The 23,835-nt window shown below is 43.8% G+C and overlaps 1 protein-coding gene across 5 annotated transcripts in view; it reads left to right on the top strand.

The window, feature by feature from the left end:
* The first annotated feature begins 1,641 nt into the window (after positions 1–1,641).
* Positions 1,642–23,835, top strand: part of UPP2 (uridine phosphorylase 2) — a 30,014-nt gene continuing 7,820 nt past the window's right edge. The window contains exons 1-4 of one of the 5 annotated variants that reach the window (XM_059727367.1): positions 1,642–1,992; positions 3,869–3,986; positions 6,375–6,533; positions 20,371–20,485. In XM_059727367.1, the coding sequence (XP_059583350.1) occupies positions 1,967–1,992; positions 3,869–3,986; positions 6,375–6,533; positions 20,371–20,485 (418 nt within the window). In that variant the 5' untranslated portion in view covers positions 1,642–1,966. The remainder of the gene's footprint in view (positions 1,993–3,868; positions 3,987–6,374; positions 6,534–20,370; positions 20,486–23,835) is intronic. The other 4 variants (XM_006273821.4, XM_014599558.3, XM_014599560.3 and 1 more) reach the window with 4 other exon arrangements.

Below are 23,835 nucleotides of genomic sequence, written 5' to 3'. Positions count from 1 at the left end.
GAAGCTTGCCCAGGAGGCTCTCATTAGCACTCTGTCCATTTTTATAGATCCTTCATGACTATTCAGTGGTTCAATAAAATGATGAGTATTTGCCGTAATAACCAAGGGAGCTGCTACATGGGACACATAAATCATAGCAGAATTATCTAAGACTGCTGCAGATTGAATGTGTTGGCTACAGACTCAGACATGTTTATGAGCTCAAAGCATTGGAGTAGCCAATCATCCACACTTGCCTAATTAGCCAACTTTTTCACCTGTAATAGTCAAATGTAAATGCCAAATGAGAAGTTTCTGTCCTTCCAGTCAGTGCCTAAAACAGGGTTTAATATTGTTGCAGGTAACAGGCCACAGCTCTAAAACCTTCAGTCTTTTTTATGTTCTGAAAAGACAGTTCACATGTTTAAAATGCAAGTGTACACCCATCTGAAATTGAATCAAAGTGCTGACAACATTTATGGGAGAAATGCCCAGCAAAGAACTAAGTGTTTATAGTGTCCTTCAAGAAGGGTCAGATGATCTTGTAGTTTAACCTGTTAGAAGCAGACTTTCCTGCTGATTTGGCCACATTGTTTTATTTTGTCAGAAACATCTTTTAGAACAAAAAAAGGTGAAAACAGTTGCTGATTGATACAAAGGTTTCTGCTCCAGTGCTGATGCATCACTACATCAGTCTCTCCTAAACCACTACAGGTTTAGATGAAGCAATTTGTTCTACTGCATATTCCTAAGAGCTGCAAATCTATGAATCTAATGAATCTATGTTGTTTTCTTCCTGCCTCCCACCCAACTTTTCATTTCCAACCTCTTCCATGTTCCTGCATCATGTAGACAGAGGAACGTGTAGACAAAGCTTAAATATCATGAAATAGCATTCTGAGCTGCAAATGTTGTGCTTACCAAAGCATAGAGTAGTACCACCTTTGTGCCAGAGCTTAGTTTAATGGAACTGGCAGCCAATTTTTTCACTTTCAAGTGGCTCTAATATGAATGAGTGAGCCAGATCCAGAAAAGGAATCAGGCATCTAACACAAGACTTGGGCAAACTTTTGGCACTTAGGTCCTATAGTGCAATATACCCCAGTCACCTGTTCAAGGGGTGCCTTGACTCAGTTGAGATCTCCCTGTTTGGCCTGAAAGTTCTCTACATTCAGTTCAGCCTTCTGTGCATGCCCAGTACTGCTCCAGTCTGAGCAGCTAGGCACTGAGCTGCTGCCAAAGCCTTATGGGTATCGAGAAACTAGGCAAAGTTTATATAGCACTAAATCCCCTGAGGGGTCTCCTCTCAGAAGTTCCCTAAGGTACTGCAAACTTTCATTGGACCCCCCATTAGATGAGAGTTAATTTGTTGTGTGATCAGCCACTTTTAACGTGGGCTGCAGTCATGCACTTATGTCATGGCACCGCTGTAGAGTGCTTTCAGGGGGCTGATCACACAACAAGTGTCACTGCTGTCAGTGCCCTATGAGATCAGGCAGGCAATTTGCACTCTCAGATGCTTTTGCTCTCAGAATGTACATGAGTCATGTGAGTCATATGCAGAGATAACTGCCAAGTGCGGGACCCCGAGCAAAGAGTAAATATATCAGCAGCAAGAGGTTAACTAGCTCTGGCCCTTGTGTTACCTTAGCATAATAGTGGGAGGTGAATTAAGGTTAGAAGTAACACACCTTCAAAAACAGCCAATCTATAGAAGGCCTTCTCAAACAAGTAACACATCCACAGGAGAAGGAATATTTCATTGCTGTTGGGTTGAATAGAATATATCAGAAGGAAAAAAGTTGCATTACTTATCTTGGAATGTATTTAACTTCCTGAGGAGCTGCTTCAAATAGTCTTACATGAGTTTAAAACTTAGCAGCTGAAGTAACAGAAGGTATTTTCCTTACCTTGAGTCAACCCAGGAGTGTTTTTCTGAAAGTGGGAATTCATAACATCCCTCTTTGCTGAATCCAACAAACCCGTAATGACTGAAAAAAAAGGTTATGCTGGGTAAGTAAAGGAGAGAGTTTGAGATCTGTTTTGATACGATTAGATGTGCATTTTCTGTTTTGCACTAGCCTTTATTTAAATATTGACCTTCACTGGTATTTAGTCCTGCTAAATTTATTATAGCAACTGGAAAAGGAATGCAAAGTAGAACTCTACTGTCTTAGTAGTTTTATTGTAATTTAAGATCTAATTCAGGGATTTGGGACAGGGATTTGGGACAACATGGAATCACATCATTTGTTAAGAGTTTAGCAAACTCTGCTATATGAACTAATCCAGAATTAGGGCATAAGTATATTACTGGTCATCTATTTCTGGATGAATTGTGTTAAAAAAGACTTAAGGTTTTTCTCATTGTTAAGATTAGTAGGAAATATTAATGGTAATTTTCTTTTTGCAGAACTTTTTTGGAGATAATTACAACATATTTTCTGATAACTGTATAAATGCAAAGAAAAATATTAATGCAACACTAAGGTTTTAACTGAGAGTGAAAATATTTCACTGGCCATTTATCTGGCAATAATTAAAACAGTAAGATTTTTCCCTAAACATTACCACAACAGCCACTGGCTGTAATGCAGGAAGTGTACGTGGGCTGGGTCCACCTACTGCAGTCTTTCGAAATAGAAGCCTGTGAGGAACCAGCTGCTTAAAGCCCAAGAGGGGACCAGAAACAAAGTCTTGGCAGTAAATTACAAGCTGTTGCTGGCACAGTAGCCAGTGCAGAATGCAATGAAAGGGCTAGGAGAGTTCGTGGGTAAAGCTGGATTTGAATCCCAGATATAGGTGGCAGCTGAAAGACCAGGCTTGGAAACCATTTATGTGGAATGGATACAATACGGAAGCTCTTTGTTGCTGAATGAATAGATGAATGCAGTGGGGTGGCCTGGCCTGCCACCTCCCCACTTTGTTCACCTACTTAAGATCTGAGCTGTTAGTTCTTTCCATTCTGTTCCCATAGTGCCTGATGTCTGTATTTGTTCTTCCTGTGGCAGTGGTCTTAGGTTTTGGCAGAATGGGTGCATTTTCCCAGACTTAACTTCACCTGTTCATCTTGTTTCCTTCCATTTTCCCTCTCCCTTTTGCGGCCTCAAAGGTTTTCCTACGTGTTCTGATCTTCCTTCACTGCAGTGTGTCTGGGCTCATCTACACCCCTCTCACCCTAGCCTACACCCCTTGTGATCTGTATCATTTTTACCTTTTCCCTTTACTCTCACCTAAGCACTGCCTTATTTTCTCTCTCTCTCGCTTCAGTTCTTCACTTCAGTCTCTCTCCCTACCTCCATTCTTTCATCCCTGTCCCTTTACTTTGCTTCCCCCTCAAGATCCTGCCCTCATCCTTTGGTTGTGCATTAAAGAAGAAGCCTAAGCAGTCCACTCCACTCATTCCTTCTGTAACAGTGATTACAGTTTGCTAGTGAGACCTAGTGACCTCTTCTGATGAGTTCCTCTGTGGTCACCACACTTCAGCCCTGCCTTAGAAATGACAATGCCAGATCCAGCTGTCTGCTATCACAGTGGCAGAAATGGGGGTGCTTCTTGATACAACTCTTTTCTACTTGCCAATTACAACTACAGGAAAAGAGTAGTGGTGCAATTGCATAAAAGTTGTTGGGGACTAAGAGAGGGTGAAAGAGTCCTGAAGTTATATTAAGAGGAACATCTACAGAATGGGAAGAAAATACCTGGTCTCCCCCCGCAGTGGTTGGGCCTATGACACATAGCCTAGGTCTCTTGGGCATACATAGCATTATAACAAGGCAACCCAAATTACTATATAATAGTCCTGATACTGGCTCAGATGTCATGAATTCCCTTGTTTGATTTGACTTTGTCCACATAGATTCTTAAAAGTTGTTTTTTCCCCCTCCAGAAATGGGTTTGTTCATGTTAAAAATCCTCATTTGGCTCTGATGGATGAAGACATTCTCTATCACTTAGATTTAGGAACAAAAACACACAACCTGCCAGCGATGTTTGGTGACATAAAGGTAAACAACAAATGCAAAGCGACAACTTGGAACACAAATAATCTCATTCCTCCTCCCCTTTCTTATCACAGATTTTACAGATCCCTTTATCATTCTCCTTGGCTCTTTCGAGGAGAATGAGTTAAAGCTCCCACAGGAAATGCTGCCTTTCTGAGAAGCAACTGAGAAACTGTGCTGTAGCTTCGGCAATGGAGATTGCCCTTCTTTTCTCAATAAAAGATGTATATGCAAAAGCTAAACTTATAACAGGCACAATGAGCTACTTTCTTCCCTGGAGTAGTTCTACTGACTTAGTAAAAGAAAGAACATTGATTTCAAGGGATGAACGTGGCCCATCATCATAGGTGTCATTTCAAAGTCTATGTGTTTTATTAGTAAGGAAAGAAGGATGTGCCCCATTGCTGCCATGACAGCAGAGCTAAATTATATCCCAGAATGCCTTCAGCCGCTGTTCCCAAAGGAATTTTTGCTCTGAAAGGTAGAATCCTATCCCAAGAGCTTTTCACACAGAAACCCACATAATTCTGTGATTCACTAATCTGCTCAGAAACCTAAATAAAAAGTTCTTTTTGATAAAATACATCTCAGTAAAACCAAGTTTCAAGTCTGCCATAAGAAAGTAGCATAAGCGCATAAGACCATCAGTGGAGTTCCACAGGGGAAGGACATTAGGCCTGCAGTGTCTGGTTGTGGTCTGTCTGAGACAAATGACAAAGGTTGATGCACGTCCCAACTAAGATCTGAGCTCATATATGATGACTTATTATGACTCCAGTTTTTTACGAAAGCTTCTTAAAATATTTTTTAAGGTACAAAAGTGTTAAAAGCAAAGTACTAGTACTAGTACTGGCAGTTAGCTTTTTCCATTGCACCTGCCTCCCCACCCCCACCTGCCATGTATTTAATTTCTGACCTGAAACTGCTCCAGCCCTAGGTTTTTTCTAAGTGTATGAAGGTGTAGGAGTTTTACAATATGAACAAGCATCCACTAGAGATCATGTTGGTGGTCCAAAACTTCCTTTTATTTCTGGTCTGAGCAGCCTGATTTGAAACCTGGCTGTCAGAGTTGAACAATTAACTGCTTCTGAAATTTAGAGTTAAGGGTTTTTTTTTAAATACAATAATTTGTGAAATCTTGTCCTTTTTCCTTCTGACTTTATAGTCTCAAAGCCTTCAGCAATGCTCTGTAATTCTTGTTGACAGTGTTCAGAGAATAAATTAGACCACAAGCTACTCTAACATCTGTTTCTGCTTTGCTGTGCATGCATTACACCAAAGTTATTTTGAATTTACTCGGCTGGGAATTAGTATCCAAGTATTTGTGACACCTTACACAATTTTTAATTTTATTGCCTATTTTATGAGACTGATATTGTATGGTTCTTACTAAAAGAAAACATGTTTGCTTTGTTCACTCCCATAAGCTAGCCATGAACCTAACATATAACAATAATAGTTTGCACTTGTATACTAACACAGTACCTTCCATCTGAGGATCACAAATCACTTTTCCAAACTTTAAGAACATTTTCACATGTGCTCCAGGAGTCTTGGGAGGGGCTTTAATTACAGCAGCTCCAAGAGCCACACTAAAGTGCCCAGAGCATCTCGTGTATCAGCATCCCTGGACTTCAAAATAGCGAAGCAGTGCTTTATCTAAAGCTCATCAAACAAGCTTTAGTTAAAGCACTCTCACCACCATTTTGAAAGTGTGGGGATACTGATTCACAAGACGCAGTGGCTGGCTCAAGCATGGTAATTACCACAGTCCAGCAGATTTGATCACAGCACATTAGGGCAGCCTCCCAGCTTGTGTATAGGCACCCTAAAAGTCTAAGCCTGACAGCACCTCAATCAGGGAAATAAGAGGAATTCATTTCATTTGAAAGAGGAGCAAATCGAGGCACAGAAAGATAGATGACAGGAACAAAAAAATATCAAGTTATCACCAAATCTTAGACACTAGGGGATACATACCTTAGAAAAACATAATAGAAACAGAATTGCATTTTCCCAAGTCCTATTTCCATTCTGCAACCATGAAACCTTCATGCTCAGAACCAGAATAATACAGGTCCTCCCAAAGGGCAGGAATGGAATGCAGAAAATTGTTATCCACCTAGGATAAGGGTCTTATAATTTTATTAGCCTACCTCAGACAGCATGGTGGCACATTTAATAATGTAAAATGCAACATGATTCTAAAAACAGTTTCCATGTCAAAACTGGATGAGTAGACAAATGCATCTTGCAGTCAGTTTACTCGTGCATTCACATTTGCTCTCTCTGAGTAGATGAAACAGATCATTATAAATATTACAAACGCAGGCTGAGTCTTATTCCAACTTTAGCTAAAATGGTATGGGTATCTATATATTTTATATTTAGTTTGTCTGTGTTGGTGGCAGCCCAAATCGAATGAAAGCCTTTGCTCAGTTCATGCACAAAGAACTTGGATTTGAAGGAGATGGGAAAGATGTGAAAGATATTTGTGCGGGGACAGATCGGTACTCTATGTACAAAGTTGGACCGGTGCTCTCTGTCAGTGTAAGTACTTTATAATGTATACTTCTATCTGCAGCATAGCAACAACTGAAGGACTTAGTACATTGTTTATAATTCTTCCTTAAATGTGGATGTGAATTTAAAGCTGCTGAAATTGTTGTATGGACAACCCTGGAGACCATGGCCATATTTGCTCTGGATATTTAGCATCCAGGACCGTCCATACAGCAGCTTTCAGCAACTTTAAATTCACATGGAAGCTAGGGAGTAGTAGTAACTTCAGGTATGCCTCAGCCTACCAGGCAGATTGCCTCCAAAACATGTAGCATGTAGTCATCGCTACATGGAACTCTAGTGGACTGGAGTATATGGGGGGAGGGCTAATTGGCACTGTCACTCAGCAATGTCAGTGAATCAGCCCACCCATAGTGTTGGAGGCCTAGCTACTCTGCTTCTGGCTGAAGAAACAGTGTGCCCAGAGCAGGAAAGCATGCTTGAGGGCACTGCTCCCTGGCACAGTAATTTTACTGTGTAGAGTTACTTTGTGGAGCTGTTTGTACAGAAGTTGTATTGAAGAAGCATAACTGCAAAAAACATTTTCCAGCTTCTTTAACCAATACACTTTAGCCCTGACATGCAGGGACCACCCATAAGAGAGGCTCGTTAAGTAACCATGCCCTTCTCTTGCTGGCTTCTGTACTAACATTGTCCACACGTGTCAGTTATGGCGGTATTTTCTTAATGTAGACTTTTAGCCACTTGGAACGGAATAGTCTACAAAATTCATTTTGTATAATTCACTAAGCAGACAGAAGACAATAGCTTCCTAGGAACCTGTATGTTTGCATGTGCTGCTGCAGTAGCACTTTTAAGAGTACTTGAACAACCTAGTGCAGCATAAGCTGGAGCATTTTTATATAGGTGGTCATTACACATTTGAGTGCAATATAGATAAACCCTGAGAACTAAAAGCCTCTTCCTGTCTTCTAAGCCATAAAGTCCCCCAATTTCAACAAAGCAGAAAACTACATCCTGAAGTACAGGTGCATTAGAAAGTCTAGGAGCTGATATTACTACATCACTCCTGATGTGCTGTTTCCTGCAGGCAGTGCATACAGATATAACAGTAGAGTTCAGCATGCCTGCAGGTTGGCAAGTGATTTAAAGGTAGATATTACCACAGCAAGTAATTTTCTTCCATCTCATATTGTGTCAAGGATTGACAAGGTAGAAATAGCTAAGTTTCACTCATATTGTCTGCATTTCTGTTATGCTTACCATCAGAAGAACCCCAAGGGCTTTCAAATACTAATTAATCAATCTTGTCGATAGTCTCTTACGTAGGTCAGCGTAATTATCCAAGGCACAGAGTGGTTAAAGAACTTGCCCACAGTTACTTGTCATGCTGCCTTAGGAATGACCCGACTCCCAGGTCTTTGCTTTTAGTTCATAACTGACTAATCCACAGGCAACTTTTCTGTCTTTCTCCTCAAACCATTATTACAAGTAAACTCATACAATCATTCTAAAAAGCTACATTTTACACTTTAATAAGCTTAGTGACAAACTGCTGCTGCCACTCACGGCTTCTGATTTATATCCCTACTTCTACAATACCAGCACTAGAGGAGATGCTCATACCTTGGCCCATGAATTTCCCTTTCCCAAGCTCTTGTGAAACAGGTTGGGCTCACGCTTAATAGGTAAGGAGCCCAATCCTGATCCAATGGATCATGGATTTCAATATAAGCTAGATTACACCAAGGACCATGATTTATAACAGGGATGGGCAAAATATGGCCCATGGACCAGATCTGGAAGGACTCTGTCCAGCCTGTGGTGCGTCCCTTGGTCCCACCTGGTCCAGGCAGCACCTGCCCATGGCATGTCCTGCTGCCCTCTGGACATACAGCAGGGCTGGGGCAGCTGCACAGCTGGACTGCCTTTCCAGGCAACCCAGGCAGTAGTGGCTCCTTCCGGCTGCCAGCACTACTGGCCCCAGGGACCCATGCACACAGCCCCCGCCCAGCCCACCCTATGCCTGCTCTGGACTCACCTGCCTAGGCTGATCAGCAGCAGTGGCTGTTGGGCAGAAACTATTCCTCAGCATGGAGGAAAAGCAGCACCCCCCCCCACCCTCCCTCACCACTGCCAGGCCCTTCCCACTGCAGCCACCCAGGGCCCACTCTGGGCTGCCTTGCAGCTGCTCTGCACTGCCACCACTGCTTTGCTGAGCAGCCCAGAGGGGGTGGTGATGGCAGTGGAGATGCAGAGCAGCCTAGTGCAGGGTCCAGGCAGGTGCACCAGGAACAGCCCGGCAGTGGCAAGGGGGAGGGGCCACTTTTCCCCTGCACTGAGGATCATTTTCTGCCCAGCAGCCACTGCTGTTGCCACTGCTCAGTGCTGGCAAGTCCAGAGCAAGCACTGGGTGGGGTGGGCCAGGTCGGGGCTGTGCCATGGGTCCCTACCAGTACCATGGGGCTGGGGCCAGCAGCGGCAGCAGCCAGAAGGAACCATTACTGCCTGAGCTGCCTATAAAGGCAGTCTAGCCATGAACCTGCCCAAACCATGGGCATGTCCAGGGGGTGGCAAGACATGCTGCAGGAGGGCAGTGTGGAACAGGCATGGGGCAGGCTGAAGTCAGGGCTGTGTGTGTGGGTTCTGGCAGATTAGGTCCTGCCAGGGTGATTCTGGAGCAGGTTTGGGACAGGGGCTGGGTCTGTGCACTGTTTGTTGGCAGTAGTGGGGAGGTGCTGCAGTGTGCGTGGGCTCCAGGGTGTTGCAGGGCAGAGGCAGGTGCTGAGTGGCTCAGCGAGGTACAGGTGGGGGGCAACTCCCATGAGCACCCCACTATATCCACAAACCCTCCCCCACAAGCCCTACAATGACACCCTCCCCCCCACACAGTCACACACCCCACAAACACTGCATTCACCCAAGCCTCCCACAAATCCCACACCCCTCCTCACATGCACCCCCACATACACACACACAACCAAGTGCCTCTGGGGAGAGCCCCACTCACTGCTACATGCACATACCTCACCATACATGCACCCACATTCCCCACACACACCTCACCCCACCTCTCCAGACACACACCCTCAGCCACCCTCCCCTCCACACACTTCACAGCCCCCACAAACCCCATACCCACCCACACCACACATCCCCATAAAATCCCCCTCATAAACCTCCCATATTCACCCACATCCACACATTTACACACACACACACACACACAGCCCTCCACAAACCCTATATCCACTCACTCATACCCCTCCACCCATTCACCCCCATAATATACAAGAGTGGTAGGGTATACATAGACAAGGCCTAAGACAAGATATAACAAGTGGCTGTGCAACAAAAAAAGAGAGAGAAAGGAAAGAAAGGTAACAGTAATAATTTCAGGGTCATGGGCTACCAAAGTACACACCTTGATGATTCCAAGGTATTTGTTGTTATTTTATGTCCCCTGACCCAGATATTGTAGTTGGCCTTTGCAGGCATCGAGAAAAACTACTGTCTAAGCATGGGCTAGGTAAGGGACAACTTTCTCCTGCATGCTCTACACTGCATGTCTGGATGGTAAGTAGGATTCAACTTTTGACAACTGCCCTCTTGGATGTTTTGCTGAGAGCTTTTGCCAAAATCACAGATGTCACATTTTTTGTGAATTGCTAAGAGATGCAAGTAAGTTAAAAAATACCAGGGATATTTGCAACATCCCTGGCTTGTATCTTTTTAATAAGAGTCAACTTTTTAAAAGGTACTGGCAAGGAAATCAGGTCATTGTAGAAGAAAAATAGGAATATAATATATTTATATTGTAAACTACAATCAAAACTTCATAAGACTTGGGTTCTATGACCAAAAAATGGAAGGAGAACATGGCAGAAAAAGAAATATAGTACTTACATTAAAATAAACTCTGCCCTTTTGGAAGCACCTTCCTTCAGGTTTTTTAAAAAGTAATTGGGTCTGCAAACAGAGAGCAGGAAATAGGGGCATTTGTATGGGAGGATGGGGAATTTTCCTTTTTTTTCTTGAAAGGTAGGGACTAAGAAGAGAAGACAATAATGGCTACTGAGCGAGGAGCAGTGGAACAGAATGCTGGATACATGGAAGCTGAGTGCATGCAGAAGCTGCACAATGTACAATACTCTTGGGGGGGTACCTGACAAAGAATCAATTTATGCATGAAATATTTCCTGATAGAGCTCATGCAAGAAAAAGATCCAAGGAGTATCAATACAGCTAGAGACAATGATGGAATTCAGATGTGGATTTGGAGACATGAAAGAGAAGAGAGGAAAGGAGACTTCATGGACAACTCAAGATTTTTAGACACCTGAACAAGAGGACAAGACACCTGATGGTGAACATGGCCTATGGAAGTACATGGCCACAAGAAAGGTAGAGGAGATATTAAAATGAGGAACAAGAAATTGAGTTACTACTCTGGAGAGCAAGAAAGGGAAATAGAAACTGAAGGAAGTCGGCTGGGAGGCGACTAGACCCACAAGAGAGGAAGAGACAATGGATAAAGCCAAAGACCAGTGCTTCAGGAGGAACAAGATGATTGTACACAAACTGTATTCAGGTGATTGTATATAAACTGTGGTACCCACAGAAACTTTCATTCCTGGGGACAAGTTCCGAAGTCAGACCCTCAGTTTTAGTTTTATTTCTGTATCAGTTCTATCATGGTTTTAATGAATGTAGAAAGAAAAATTAGCAAGTTTTATATAAAATCCATTCATGACCCATTAAAAAAAAATCACTGCTGCTGAAGGCTCAGGACAAAATTTCTGGTTGTCCACTCTCAACTTTCAGTGAAACCATGCATGAAATCTGCAGACAAAAGGAAGAATAGAAAAGAGAGGAACCAAGGTTCACACCAACACTGGGAAGACATTTATATATAGCTTCCCTGGGGGAAGGATTGGCAGTGTTGTCACCAGGGACAATCTAGAAATGAAAGGGTGTGCTGTCTTCCAGGAGAAAGGATAAAAGGTGCACATGAAGATTAAAAAAAAATCAGATCAGGGAAAAACCAACTGATAATTCTTCACAAATGACACTGATTCCCACAGAGTTGAATTAAGAGTGACACCGGCAGAATGGAGATGCTGAAAGAAGTGGAGGGCTCAGGTAATCTTCCAGGCTTTCAAAGCATAGCATGATAATGAAGATCAGCAGATGGCTCAAAGACTGAAAAGTCATATGGAAGGTTTTGGAAAGTTTTGCCCTTACAAATTACAACAAGCTGGGGGAGTAGTAGATGCACTGAGGGGTAGGGCTAGGATTCAGAGAGATCCTGACAAATTGGAGAATTGGATCAAAAGAAATCTCATGTGGTTCAAAAAGAAGAAGTGCAAAGTCCTGTACTTACGATGGAACAATCTCATGCACCAGTACAGGCTATAGACCAACTTGCTAAGCAGCATCTCTGCAGCAAAGGACCTGGGGCCACAGTGGACAATAAGCTGAATATGAGCCAAAAGTATGCCCTTGTTACCAAGAAGGGTACATTTCTACTTCCCCTTCCACCTGCAGCTGGACTGAGCCGTTCTTTCCCATTTCCAATGAGTCCTGGTTTTTAACCAGCCTTAAATGTCTAGAGAATATCACTGAATGGAGCCCCAAACAGCTTACCCAGAAGCCCCCTGATACCCGCTGCCTCAGCCTGTCACATATGATTAGTGTGGCCCCACTCTCTATGAGATGGAGCCACACCAGGTTGCCCTGCACTTAATCTGAATATAGATTTTTGGAACATCCCAGGACTAATGACAAGAACACCTGGATCCAGTCATGAGTGGGGACTAATTAGCACATGGCTCCTTTGTGGGGAGTATCTGGAGTACACACAGATACTTATCAGTGCTGGGCTACTGGATCACTATGGCTTGAAACCCTTTAGACTCTGATGAGTCTCAGCCCAATAAACTATACGGTAAATCAAGAGCCTTTTGGTTTTGGGCTAATATCATGCATAGTTTGTACTATCTAGAAGCTGGTACAGAAATGCCGCTTAAAAGTATATTTTATGGAGTACCTACGCTAAAAACATGCAGCAGTTTCAAAAAAGGTACACTGAATCAGTTCTGGATGAAGCAAGTCTATGAGTACCTGTAGTAATTTCATTATGTGTAAATTATTATAGATATGTTTACTTCTAGGTCAGTGTTTTCAGATTTGTCACTCACTTCCATGTCCTCAGGATAGCATCCAGGATTAAGGACAACAAAAAGTCCTTTTTCAAGTACATTGGGAGCAAGAAGAGGGCACCAGGCAATGTAGGGCTCCTGCAAGACGCAAACGGTAATCTTGTAGCAGAAAGCTGACATTTTTAACAGTTTCTTTGCCTCTGTTTTCTTGAACAGGGACCGGGACATCCCTCCTATCAGAGGTAGGGACAATCTCGGGGATAGCTCTGTCAGGCCTTCAGTTAGCACAGATGTAGTTAGGGATCTTCTGGAAGGGCTAGACATTTTGAAATCCGCAGGTCCAGATGCCCTCCACCCAAGGGTGTTGAGGGAGCTGGCAGGGGTCATCGCGGAGCCCTTGGCCCAGCTGTATGAGCATTCGCAGTCATCTGGCCAGGTGCCGGGGGATTGGAAACTAGCTAACGTGGTCCCAATTTTCAAGAAGGGGAGGAAGGAGGACCCAAGTAACTATAGGCCTGTAAGCCTCACCTCAGTACTCAGGAAGATCTTGGAGAGAATCATCAAGGAGCACATCTGTGTGGGACCAGCAGGGGAGATCATGCTCAGGGACAACCAGCATGGGTTCATCAAATGCAGGTCCTGCCTGACCAACCTGATTGCCTTTTATGACCAAGTAACTAAATCCCTGGATGATGGTGTCACCGTGGATGTAGTCTTTCTAGACTTTAAGAAGGCCTTTGACACTCTCTCTCACCCCATCTCACCCACATAAATTAAGCGACTATGGCATTGATGCCTGCACAGTTGGATGGGTAAAACATTGTCTGATGGGGCACACCTAGAGAGTAGTGGTGGATGGGTTGTACTCAACCTGGCGAGATGTGAGCAGTGGGGTACCCCAGGGCTCCGTCCTCGGGCCTGCACTGTTTAACATCTTCATCAGTGACTTGGACGAGGGGGTAGAAAGCACGCTGTCCAAATTAGCTGATGACACTAAAATGTGGGGCGAGGTAGACACAGTTGAAGGGAGAGAGAGGCTGCAACTAGATTTAGACAGACTACAAAAGTGGGCAGATGAGAATAGGATGGGGTTCAACCTAGACAAATGCAGGATGCTGCACCTTGGGAGAAGGTATCCACAGCATACATACAGGCTGGGGAGTTCCCCTCTTGAAAGCACAGAGGTGGGATGGGATCTTGGGAGTCATTATTGACTCCAAGATGAACATGAGCCACCAATGCCAGACTGCAGCCAGCAAGGCCAGCCATACCTTGTCATGCATCCAAAGGTTCATCTCAAGCCGGTCCAGAGAGGTGATACTCCCCCTATACATGACTTTGGTCAGGCCGCAGTTGGAGTACTGCATCCAGTACTGGGGGCCACACTTCAAAAGGGATGTGGCCAGTCTGGAGAGGGTTCAGAGGAAGGCCAGCCACTTGGTGAGAGGGCAGCAGGACAGGCCCTACGAGGAGAGACTGAAGGACCTGAATCTGTTCAGCCTCAGCAAGAGAAGGCTGAGTGGGGACCTGGTGGCTGCCTACAAACTCATCAGGGGAGATCATCAGCAAATAGGAAGAGCCCTTTTCTCCCCAGCACCACCTGGGGTGATGAGGAACAATGGTAATAAGCTGATGGAAAATAGGTTTAGGTTAGAGATCAGAAGGCAATATTTTACAGTTAGGGTAGCCAAAATCTGGAACCAGCTTCCCAGGGAAGTGGTCCTTGCCCCTACCTTGGGCAAATTCAAGAGGAGGTTGGATGATCACCTCTCTGGGTTCTTGTGAACCCAGCATTCATTCCTGCCTGTGGCAGGGGGTCAGGCTAGAACTGTTCAGGTCCCTCCTGACCCTAGCTACTATGAAACTATGATAGGAAGAAATGGGGAAAGGGGCTGCAGGGGAAACAAGTTGGCATAGCACAGAAGACAAATAGACTACCTGACCTTTCAGATTCAGCTGAAAGGTCAGACAGACAGCTGTCTCGCTCTGTTCCCTGTTGGCACCATCCTCCATGAGCCCCTGGCTTCCTCCCTGGCCCACGTGCAGTAGGACGCATCACTGAGCCACGGCTGCTGCTTGTTGTTTATTCCTGCTGGGGACAGTGCTTGGGGCTTCTGGCATCAAATTTGTTTTAATTTTCCAGATATAAAATCAAATTTTTGGAAGTTTACCTTGAATTTGCCCCCTTCCCACTGCTACAGTAGGGAAAATGTTTCCATGTATAGACTCTAATTTGGAGGGGCACGGGGGGGAGTCATCTTATATTTAGGGTTGTCATATATGGGTAAATATGGTAGTTTAATCTAGAAAAGTGATTATATCAGTGAGAAACAACTCAGATGCTTTTAAACTAATGCCAGGACACTTGGAAACAAGATAGAGGAACTAGAACTAGTTGTGCAAGACATGTAAAATGATATTGAAGGACTAACAAACATGGCAGAATAGCAAATCAGGACATGGGAAATGGCTATACATGAATAACCTGACAGATTATAAAAAAGAAGGGAGAGCCTGTTCAAGAGCGAATCTGAGCCAAACTCACTTTAGTGAAGTGGTTCTCCTGGGGAGATGGTAAGGGTCTGCTGTAGACCCCAGCACAAGATTTGGATGTGAATAGAAAGCTATCATATTATTTCATAGAAAAATACTATTAGTAATTGTGCCATGATGGGAAACTAACTTCCCAGATATAAAAGTTTGGTCTGTACTACAGACATTTTGCTGACAGAGCTATGTTGGCTAAGGGTGTGAAAGCGCACACACTATTCAACATAGCTATGCCTGCAAAAGCTCTGATATGGATGTTGTTATACCAACAGAAGAGGGCTTCTACTGAGTTAGCTTCTGTCATTAGAGTACATCTGTGCCAGGAGAAAAATACCTTCTTCTGATATAGGCAGACAAGGTTCCTTGGGTGAATTTGATATCTTTTATTAGACCAAGCCAAATAGTTGGAGAATAGTTATTAAGTAAGCTTTTGGGTTCAAAAACCCTTCATCAGGCTAAGGAAGTTTCAGCAGTTGGTGTGTGCTCTTCCTGGATGGAATGAAAAGTAAAGAAGCCATACTTTCCCCAACATAGCTATGGAGGTTCAATCATAGCAGCAGAGGTTCCCAAATGTAGACAAGCCCACAGAAAAATATTACTAATAGTGGTAAGACCCACTTATTCCTGGATGTAGTAGCCAATAGCTTTCTTTACCAAATATCCCTGAAACAATAAGAGGCAATGTTATTTTAAGTCTTGATTTGCTAAGTGATAAGGACAGCAATGGTTGTAGAAAATAACCTCGGTGCAAGCGATCACAAGTTGATTCAGAAGAAATCAACTGAGTGATAAACAAGAAAATAGATCTGTATTTAAAGCTTTTTATTTCACAAGGGTAATTCTTGATACATTAAAGGAGCTAGTGATGTCAACTGTATTGAAGGGTTCAGGGATTTGAATATGGAGGAGGTGTGACATTTATTTAAATCAAAGCTGTGAAAACTATCTAGAACTTCAGAAAAAAAGTATAGGGAAGGTTTTCAGCCCTAATTGTCTCAAAAAGGATAGCCACTTCAAAAAGAATAGTAGGAAAAAGCAGAGAATGCACATGAAACAGACAAAAGGAGAAAAAAATATTAGGAAGTGTTGAGCTAAAGAAAGAATAGTCAAAATCAAGCTGTTAGGCTTTGCAAAGGTGATTAAAACAGAAAGCAAAGGACCTTCAGTAGTATGAATAAAATGAGAACAAACTACAAAGAAGTTGTACAGCTGAACAGTGAGGATGAGGTAGAAATAAAAGATAATCAAGGGATAGCCCAAAGGGTAAATACATACTTTGGCTCAGTCTTCAGAAAGTATGACCTTGTTGACCCCAGGGGCTGCTAAAGGAAACACTGATACGGAAATACAACTTACCATATCCGTGGTGGAAGCAAAACTCACTCAATGTGTTCCAGTCAGGAGACCAGAAAATTCCAGCCTAGAATGCTGAAAGAACTAGGACACAAAAGGATGTCATGTGATAGGTAGGAAAGCAGATGGGAAGGGTTCTTAATAAATCTGTCAAGTCAAAAAGTATTACCAGAAAACTGGAGAATAGCAAAATAGGGTACCTCTGGCCCCTGGCAGATGTTAATTTACTCATGCAATTGGGATCTGATTGATTTTGTGCCCATTCCTAACAATTTTGTGCCCTACCATGTCACATGTGCATGTCAGGATTCATAATTTTGGGATCTGACATAAAATTAGTTGGATCCCAATTGCACGGCAACTGCCAAGTTTTTAAAGTTCCCCAAGTGCCGGAACCCAGGGACTGGCCCCCAGTCTCTCATTCCAAGCACCTGCAGACTTTTGAAAAATGTGCCTGTAGCTCATGTGCAAACCCACCTTAAGGTCCCAGGACAACATGGGAGCAGTAGCTGAGGAGCCAGGAGCCACCAGCTCCCTAGCTCCACATTGGGTCCTGGCGCACAGGGACTTAAAAAAAAAACCAAAAAACAAAAACATGACTGCAGTAGGGCTGCAACTGTACTCTTTAAACCTTTCCAGGCAGTCAGACCCAGGCACTGGGGAGAAGCTCCCCGATTCCTGGTTCCCAGCAACAAGGGACTTTTAAACAACACACCTGCCAGTAGGTTGCAAGGATCAGGGAGAGATGCAGTGCTGCCCTGGGCTGGACAGCCCAGCTGCAGGCATGTGTAGGTTTTATGGCCCAGATACCTTGTTCCAGGCGGACCCAAACCTTCAGACTGACCATGACTTCTCCATTCGATAACAGCTAATTTAATTGATACACAGTGATAGCAGATAAGAACAATGCAGGCAAAGCAAACAATTCTATGTCTACCAGTCCTGTCACGTATGGAAGGTACATCTGGCCAGTACATGAGCTTCGCCCTGCGGTTCTTTCTTGAATGTCAGCAGTCAGCAGCCTGGAGGTAAAGGGCCAAAACCCACCCTCCTGTGGGGTAGGCGAGACAGATTGGTGGTGTGCCCTCTGTCCATGGTGGCCTCGGGTTCCCCACTCCAGGACCCTTTGCTGCTCCTCTTGTATCCTTTTTTCCCTCTGATGACTCATCTCTGGGCATCATGGATCGGTTCTCCTGTGCTTGTCGCACTGTCCACATTCTGTTCTGTCAACATATTCCCTTGTTTCACAAACCCATCATATGCATACATCTTAATTTGGTTATTTACCAGTGCCTTAATTTGGTCTGTCCACCAAAACCAGAAATCCCAGGGGCTCTGCAGTTGGGCACAGAGACCTAATTCCACCTTATTTCATGTTATGGAACAGTGTGCTACATGTCTTCAATTTCCCAGCCTGTGCCTGCTGGCTTCAGACACAGTGGGCCTTGAAGGACACTTTGTCATAAATAAGCTCTTTGAAACCAATTAACCCTTGCAGCTCCCCTGGACCAACTGCTCTAATGTAGCAGTTCCCAACACGGTGCCTGCAGGTGCCGTGGCAGCCCCTGAGGTTTATTCAGGTGCCTGCATGCATTTTTATGATCAGTAAAAATCATTTTTCCAACAAAAAATGCTGTCATATTGGTGCCCGCTACTTTTTCTTTTAAATTCAAATGTACCCTTGGGCACATAAACGTTGAGAACCCCTGCTCTAATGTATATGTACTTTACTTACAAACCAATTTTTAAAAGCAAACCTTTAAATATAATTTTCTAGCCATCAGCATGTACCACGAAGCAGTGCCTGAAGCTGGAGAGCAGGGAGCTCCCCACTCTCCAGCTGCTGCTTCCATGGATACCCTGGAAACTTTAGAAAGCTGGGATTTCCAGGTACCTGCCTACTTTTTAAAGGTCTGGGATGCCATGGGCCCAACAATGGGGTGATGGTTTCCAATGTCACACTCATGGCACCTTTCCCATCTTCCTCTTGGGATCAGACAGGGAGCAGCCAGGTATGGGACCCAGAATTGCTCCCAGTGTGAACCACTGATCAGACAGGGGTGGTCTCAGATCCTGGGGCCTCCTCATGCCAGATAAATGCTCAGCTAAGTATAAGGATCCTGAGCCCCCTTATACCACATATTCAACAGAGGCCAGTTACAAATAAGCCACAAAGCCATAACCAAACTCTGATCATCTATGTGGCTCATTTGCTATACTATTACAGTACACATTGACTTTAACATGTAGCGGTGTTGCTATTTATGGCATGATTCACATATTAATTGCATCATAATTGTAACATCTGCCAGGACTGTTTCAAAAAGGCATAGAACCAATCCAGTCAACTATAGACCTGTTAGTCTGATCTAAGTAGTATTCAAGATGTTCATTATTCTTTCCTTCACCATTTTGTTTTAAAGACATGCCAGTAAATGGGCTTTGGTATAAAATGCAACATGGATTTTCCAAAGGCAGGTCATGACAGATTGATCTGTCAGCTATCTTTAAGAAGATAACTGATTTTCTAGACACGGGAAACACAGTGATTCTAGTTTAACTGGATTTCAGTAAAACATTTATTATGGCACTACTGTGAAATTCTTAGTTAAGTCAGAAAAGACAGGGATTCATACAAGACTTGTAAGTTGCATAAGGAATTGGCTGAAGGGGAAACATCAATATATTGTGCTGAAAAGGAACTATGAAGCTGGAAGGAGGTTACCAGTGGAGTTGGTCTTGGGAATATTTTTTAAATGATACTGAAATGTTATTAGTAATATGTCCTCAAAAATGTGCTAATAAAGAGCATGCTAATGAAGTTTGCTGATTAAGCACATTTAGGGGACATTTCCAATACAGAGGAGAATCAGAATATTATACTCAAAGACCTGCAATAATTGAAGAAGCATGAAATATGGAAGTACATGGTCATACATTTATGGACTAATGAGAAATTCTGTTATAATCTGAGAATTCATCTACTGGAAAAGACAGAGGATGGAAACAGCCTGGGTGTATTTATCTTGTGATAGTTGCCAGTGGCTTGAGAGGGTGAATTAGCAATCAAGGGTCAGTTGGGTATAGAAAAGCTCCATCCATACCGCCAGAAAAACTGTCACAGGATATGCACCCCTGAGCTGATCCTGCCACCATCAGCTATTTGGGGCTTAGGGCAATGTAAGTGCTGAAGTGCAGGAAAGACACTGAACTTAATGTGTTTGTTGCTCCTAGTTCAGGGTGGGTTTATGGCCTCTTAATTATGATGACCACCACAGAAGTCCCAGGGAACCCCAGCAGAAATCAGAGTACCAGGCACTGTCCATCGAATAAAAGAAAATAATTTCCAAAAAAAGCTTGTTACGTGGCATCATTCTCTAGGATAACCAGAGCGAAATGAGAGCCAAAATGGATGCTCATCCTCTTGCCATTTATTTCTGTGGGCTTCTCTCCATGTTGTTCATGCCTGTAGGGGTGCTCAGAGTGGGCATAATAGGAGCAGACAGGAAATGGTTAGTTGTATTACTGTTCCTGGTGCTATGGCAGAAGGAAGGGCCTCAGAACATAATTCAGAGGGCCTGACGCTGATGTGCTCCCACCCCAACCCAACCCAACCCAACCCAACCCAGAATAATGTTCTGTGGGCTTATGCTTTGCTCACAGAAAAACAATTCCACTGACTTCAATGAAGCAGGATACCTTCATCTATATAGTATAATTATGAGGTAATTTGAGGTAAATAAATAAGTTTAAACAAAAATGATGATTAATGATGTTTTTATTTCTTTTTCTCTCAATAGCATGGGATGGGCATTCCTTCCATTTCTATTATGCTTCATGAATTAATCAAATTACTACACCACGCAAAATGCCGGGGTGTTACTATTATACGCATCGGTACTTCTGGGGGCTTAGGTGAGTGACCAGTTTTGCTACTGACAGACAAGAAGGATGTTAATCCAACCTATCCAGGGAACCGGTCATGTAATTATGAGCTTTTCATATTTGTTCAGGTTTTCAAATACCAAAGCAACAGTATATTTTATTTCAGGTCACCAAACAGCACATTTGTAATGCCTGGCATAGCAGAAGCACACATTCTCATAACACATGATGATCTCGAGATCTAAAACATCTGAACAATCCAAACCACCTGACTGGGATTTGCTCCAACTTTCTGAAACCTCTCAATGCACTCACATTTTTAAGCCATAATGGAACATCTTTCAGTTAGAATAAAAATAGTTATCTAGCATATTAGCATTTAAGGTCCTCATCAGGATTGGGATTAGAGAGAGAGTTCTTGTTCCAGGGAGGTTATGGTTTAAGAATGAAAGTAGAAACTATGAAGAACTCATTGAGGACAGGGCACCAACAGAAATCCTTCTTTACAATAGGGCTACCCTGTGACCTGGAATTTAGAAAAATATAAATTCATATGAACCTTCAAAAAAGAATTGGCACCATTGTACATTGGATACACAGAAGGCCTGCTTGGCCTGGATGCTGGCAATTGTTCTATGGCCTCCCCTGAGAGTTCTGTTTGCATAAGCATTTCAGGCTCAGATCTATGAAAAACCACCATGTATTTTATCTGACCTGTCAGTGCTTAGAACGTCACAGTTCTCACTCTGCTGCACATGTGCACAAAGGTCATGCAGAACGTCATGGCAGGTACAGAACAGCATGCTCAGAAACCACAAGCCTCTGCTGAATTAGCTAAAGCACAAGCACTTCTCTTGTCTTTTAGCAATACAGGTCTTAAGATATACAGTAGGAAATAACATTAAATGTGCCTTTCCTTTCACCCTAAGTGGTATGTACAAACCAATAGCTACAAGGATATTTCATAGATTCATAGATGTTTCAGTCAGAAGGGACCTCAGTAGATCATCAAGTCTGACCCTCTGCCCTGGGCAGGAAAGAGGGCTGGGGCCAGATGACTCCAGCCAGGTGTATATCTAGCATCCTTTTAAAGACCCCCAAGGTATGGGAGAGCACCACCTTGGAAGCCCATTCCAGATTCTGGCAACTCTTACCATAAAGAGTCTTCCTGATGTCTAACCTAAATCTGCTCTCCGTCAGCTTGTGGCTGTTGTTCCTAGTTACTTCAAGGGGTGCCTTGGTAAACAGAGCATCTCCTATTCCTTGCTGCCTTCCCCTGCCTCCCAATGAATTTGTAAGCAGCCACAAGATCACCTCTCAGCCTTCTCTTGCAGAGGCTGAAGAGATCCAGGTCCCTCAATCTCTCCTCATAGGGCTTCAGAAACTAATGGCAAAATGGTTGCCCATGAACATGCAACAAATAAGAAAACTACAGAGCGGCAGGGAACACTGATGGCACCATTGTCGAACACACCCATAGCTTGTCTTTGACTACACAGAGAAGTGATGTGCTCAGGTTGTGCTCTTGTCAATCCTTCCAGTCAAGGGAAAGGGCCCAGGCAGGAGCAAGTGCATCCTGCAGATCAACATCTGGCTGTGCAGGTGGTGTCGCCAGCAGGACTTTGGTTTCTTCAACCATGGAATATACTTCCAAGAAGAAGGATTGCTGGGAAGAGATGGGACCCAGCTGATGAAGAGAGGGAAGAGCATCTTCGCAGACAGCCTTGCTAACCCAGTGAGAAGGTCTTTAAACTAGGTTGGCTGGGGGATGGAAACCAAATCCCTGAGGTACATGGGGAACCAGGAGACCTGGAAAAAGAGCAAGCAAGAAGGGGCAACAGGGGAGGTGCTCTCATACTTTCTGAAAAATCAGGGCAATCAACTAGTTACTACAGGTGACTTTACACAAATGCACAGAGCCTGAGAAACAAGCAGGAAGAACCAGAAATCCTTGCACAGTCATGGAACTATGATGCGATTGGAATAACAGACTTGGTGGGAGAGCTCACATGACTGGGGCATGGTCATGGATAGGTGCAAACTGTCCAGGAAAGAGACAGGAAGGACTTTATATAAGAGAGCATATGATTGCTTAGAGCTCCAGTATGAAGCTGGAGATACCCCTATTAAGAGTCTTTGGGTTAGTGTCAGAAGGGAGAGTAACATGGGTGATGTCATGGTGGGGTTCTGAAATCAACCACCAGACCAGGAGGAAATGGTGGATGAGGCTTTCTTCAAACAGCTAGGGGAAGTTTCCCAATCACAGGTCCTGGTTCTTATGGGGGACTTCAATCACCCTGACATTTGCTGGGAGGGCAATAGAGCAGTGGTGCAGGCAATCCAGGAAGTTTTTGGGGACAATACAGAGAGTACTGGGGACAATTTCCTGGTGCAAGTGCTGGAGTGGCCAACTAGAGGCAATGCTCTTCTTGACCTGCTACTTACAAACAAGGAAGAATTGGTGGGGAATGTAGTAGTAGATGGCAACTTGGGCAGCAGTGACCACGAGATTATTGAATTCAGGATCCTGAGGAAAGGAAGGACGGAGAGCAGCAGAGTAAGGATCCTGGACTTCAGAAAAGCAAATTTCAACTCACTCAGGGAACTCATGGGTAGGATCCCCTGGGAAGCCAGTCAGAGGGGGAGAGGAGTCCAGGATAGCTAGCTGAACTTGAAATAAACCTTACTGAGACTGCAGGAACAAACAATCCCAATGTGCAGGAAGACTAGCAAGACTTGGCAGAAGACCAGCTGGGCTTAGCAGGGAACTCCTCAGTAAACTAAATCACAAAAAGGAAGCTTATAAGAAGTGAAAACTTGGACAAATAACTAGGGAAGAATATAAAAGCATTGCTTGGGCATGCAGGGATGAAGTCAGGAAGGCCAAAGTGCAACTGGAGTTGCAGTTAGCAAGGGATGTGAAGGGGAACAAGAAGGGTTTCTACAAGTATGTCAGTAGCAAGAGGAGGATCAGGGAAAGTGTTAATCCCTTACTGAATGGGGAGGCAACCTTGTAACAGAGGATGAAGAAAAGGCTGTAGTGCTCAATGCCTTTTTTCTCTCAGTCTTCACAGGTAAGGTCAGCTCCCAGACTACTGTACTGGGCAGCACAGTTTTGGGAGTAGGTGAACAGCCAACAGTGGTGACAAAACAGGTTAGGACTATGTAGAAAAGCTGGCCATGTAGAAATGATGCACCTGAGGGTGCTGAGGGAGTTGGCTGATGTGATGTGACTGCAGAGCCATTGGCCATCATCTTTGAAAACTCATGGCGATCAGAAGAGATCCCAGATGATTGGAAGAGGGCAAACATAGTGTCCATATTTAAGAAAGGAAAAAAGGAGGATCTAGGGAACTACAGACCAGTCAGCCTCACCTCAG

This window comes from Alligator mississippiensis, chromosome 4 (assembly GCF_030867095.1).
Source record: "Alligator mississippiensis isolate rAllMis1 chromosome 4, rAllMis1, whole genome shotgun sequence".
Taxonomy (NCBI): Eukaryota; Metazoa; Chordata; order Crocodylia; family Alligatoridae; genus Alligator; species Alligator mississippiensis.
This window is presented reverse-complemented; position numbering and strand designations above follow the sequence as displayed.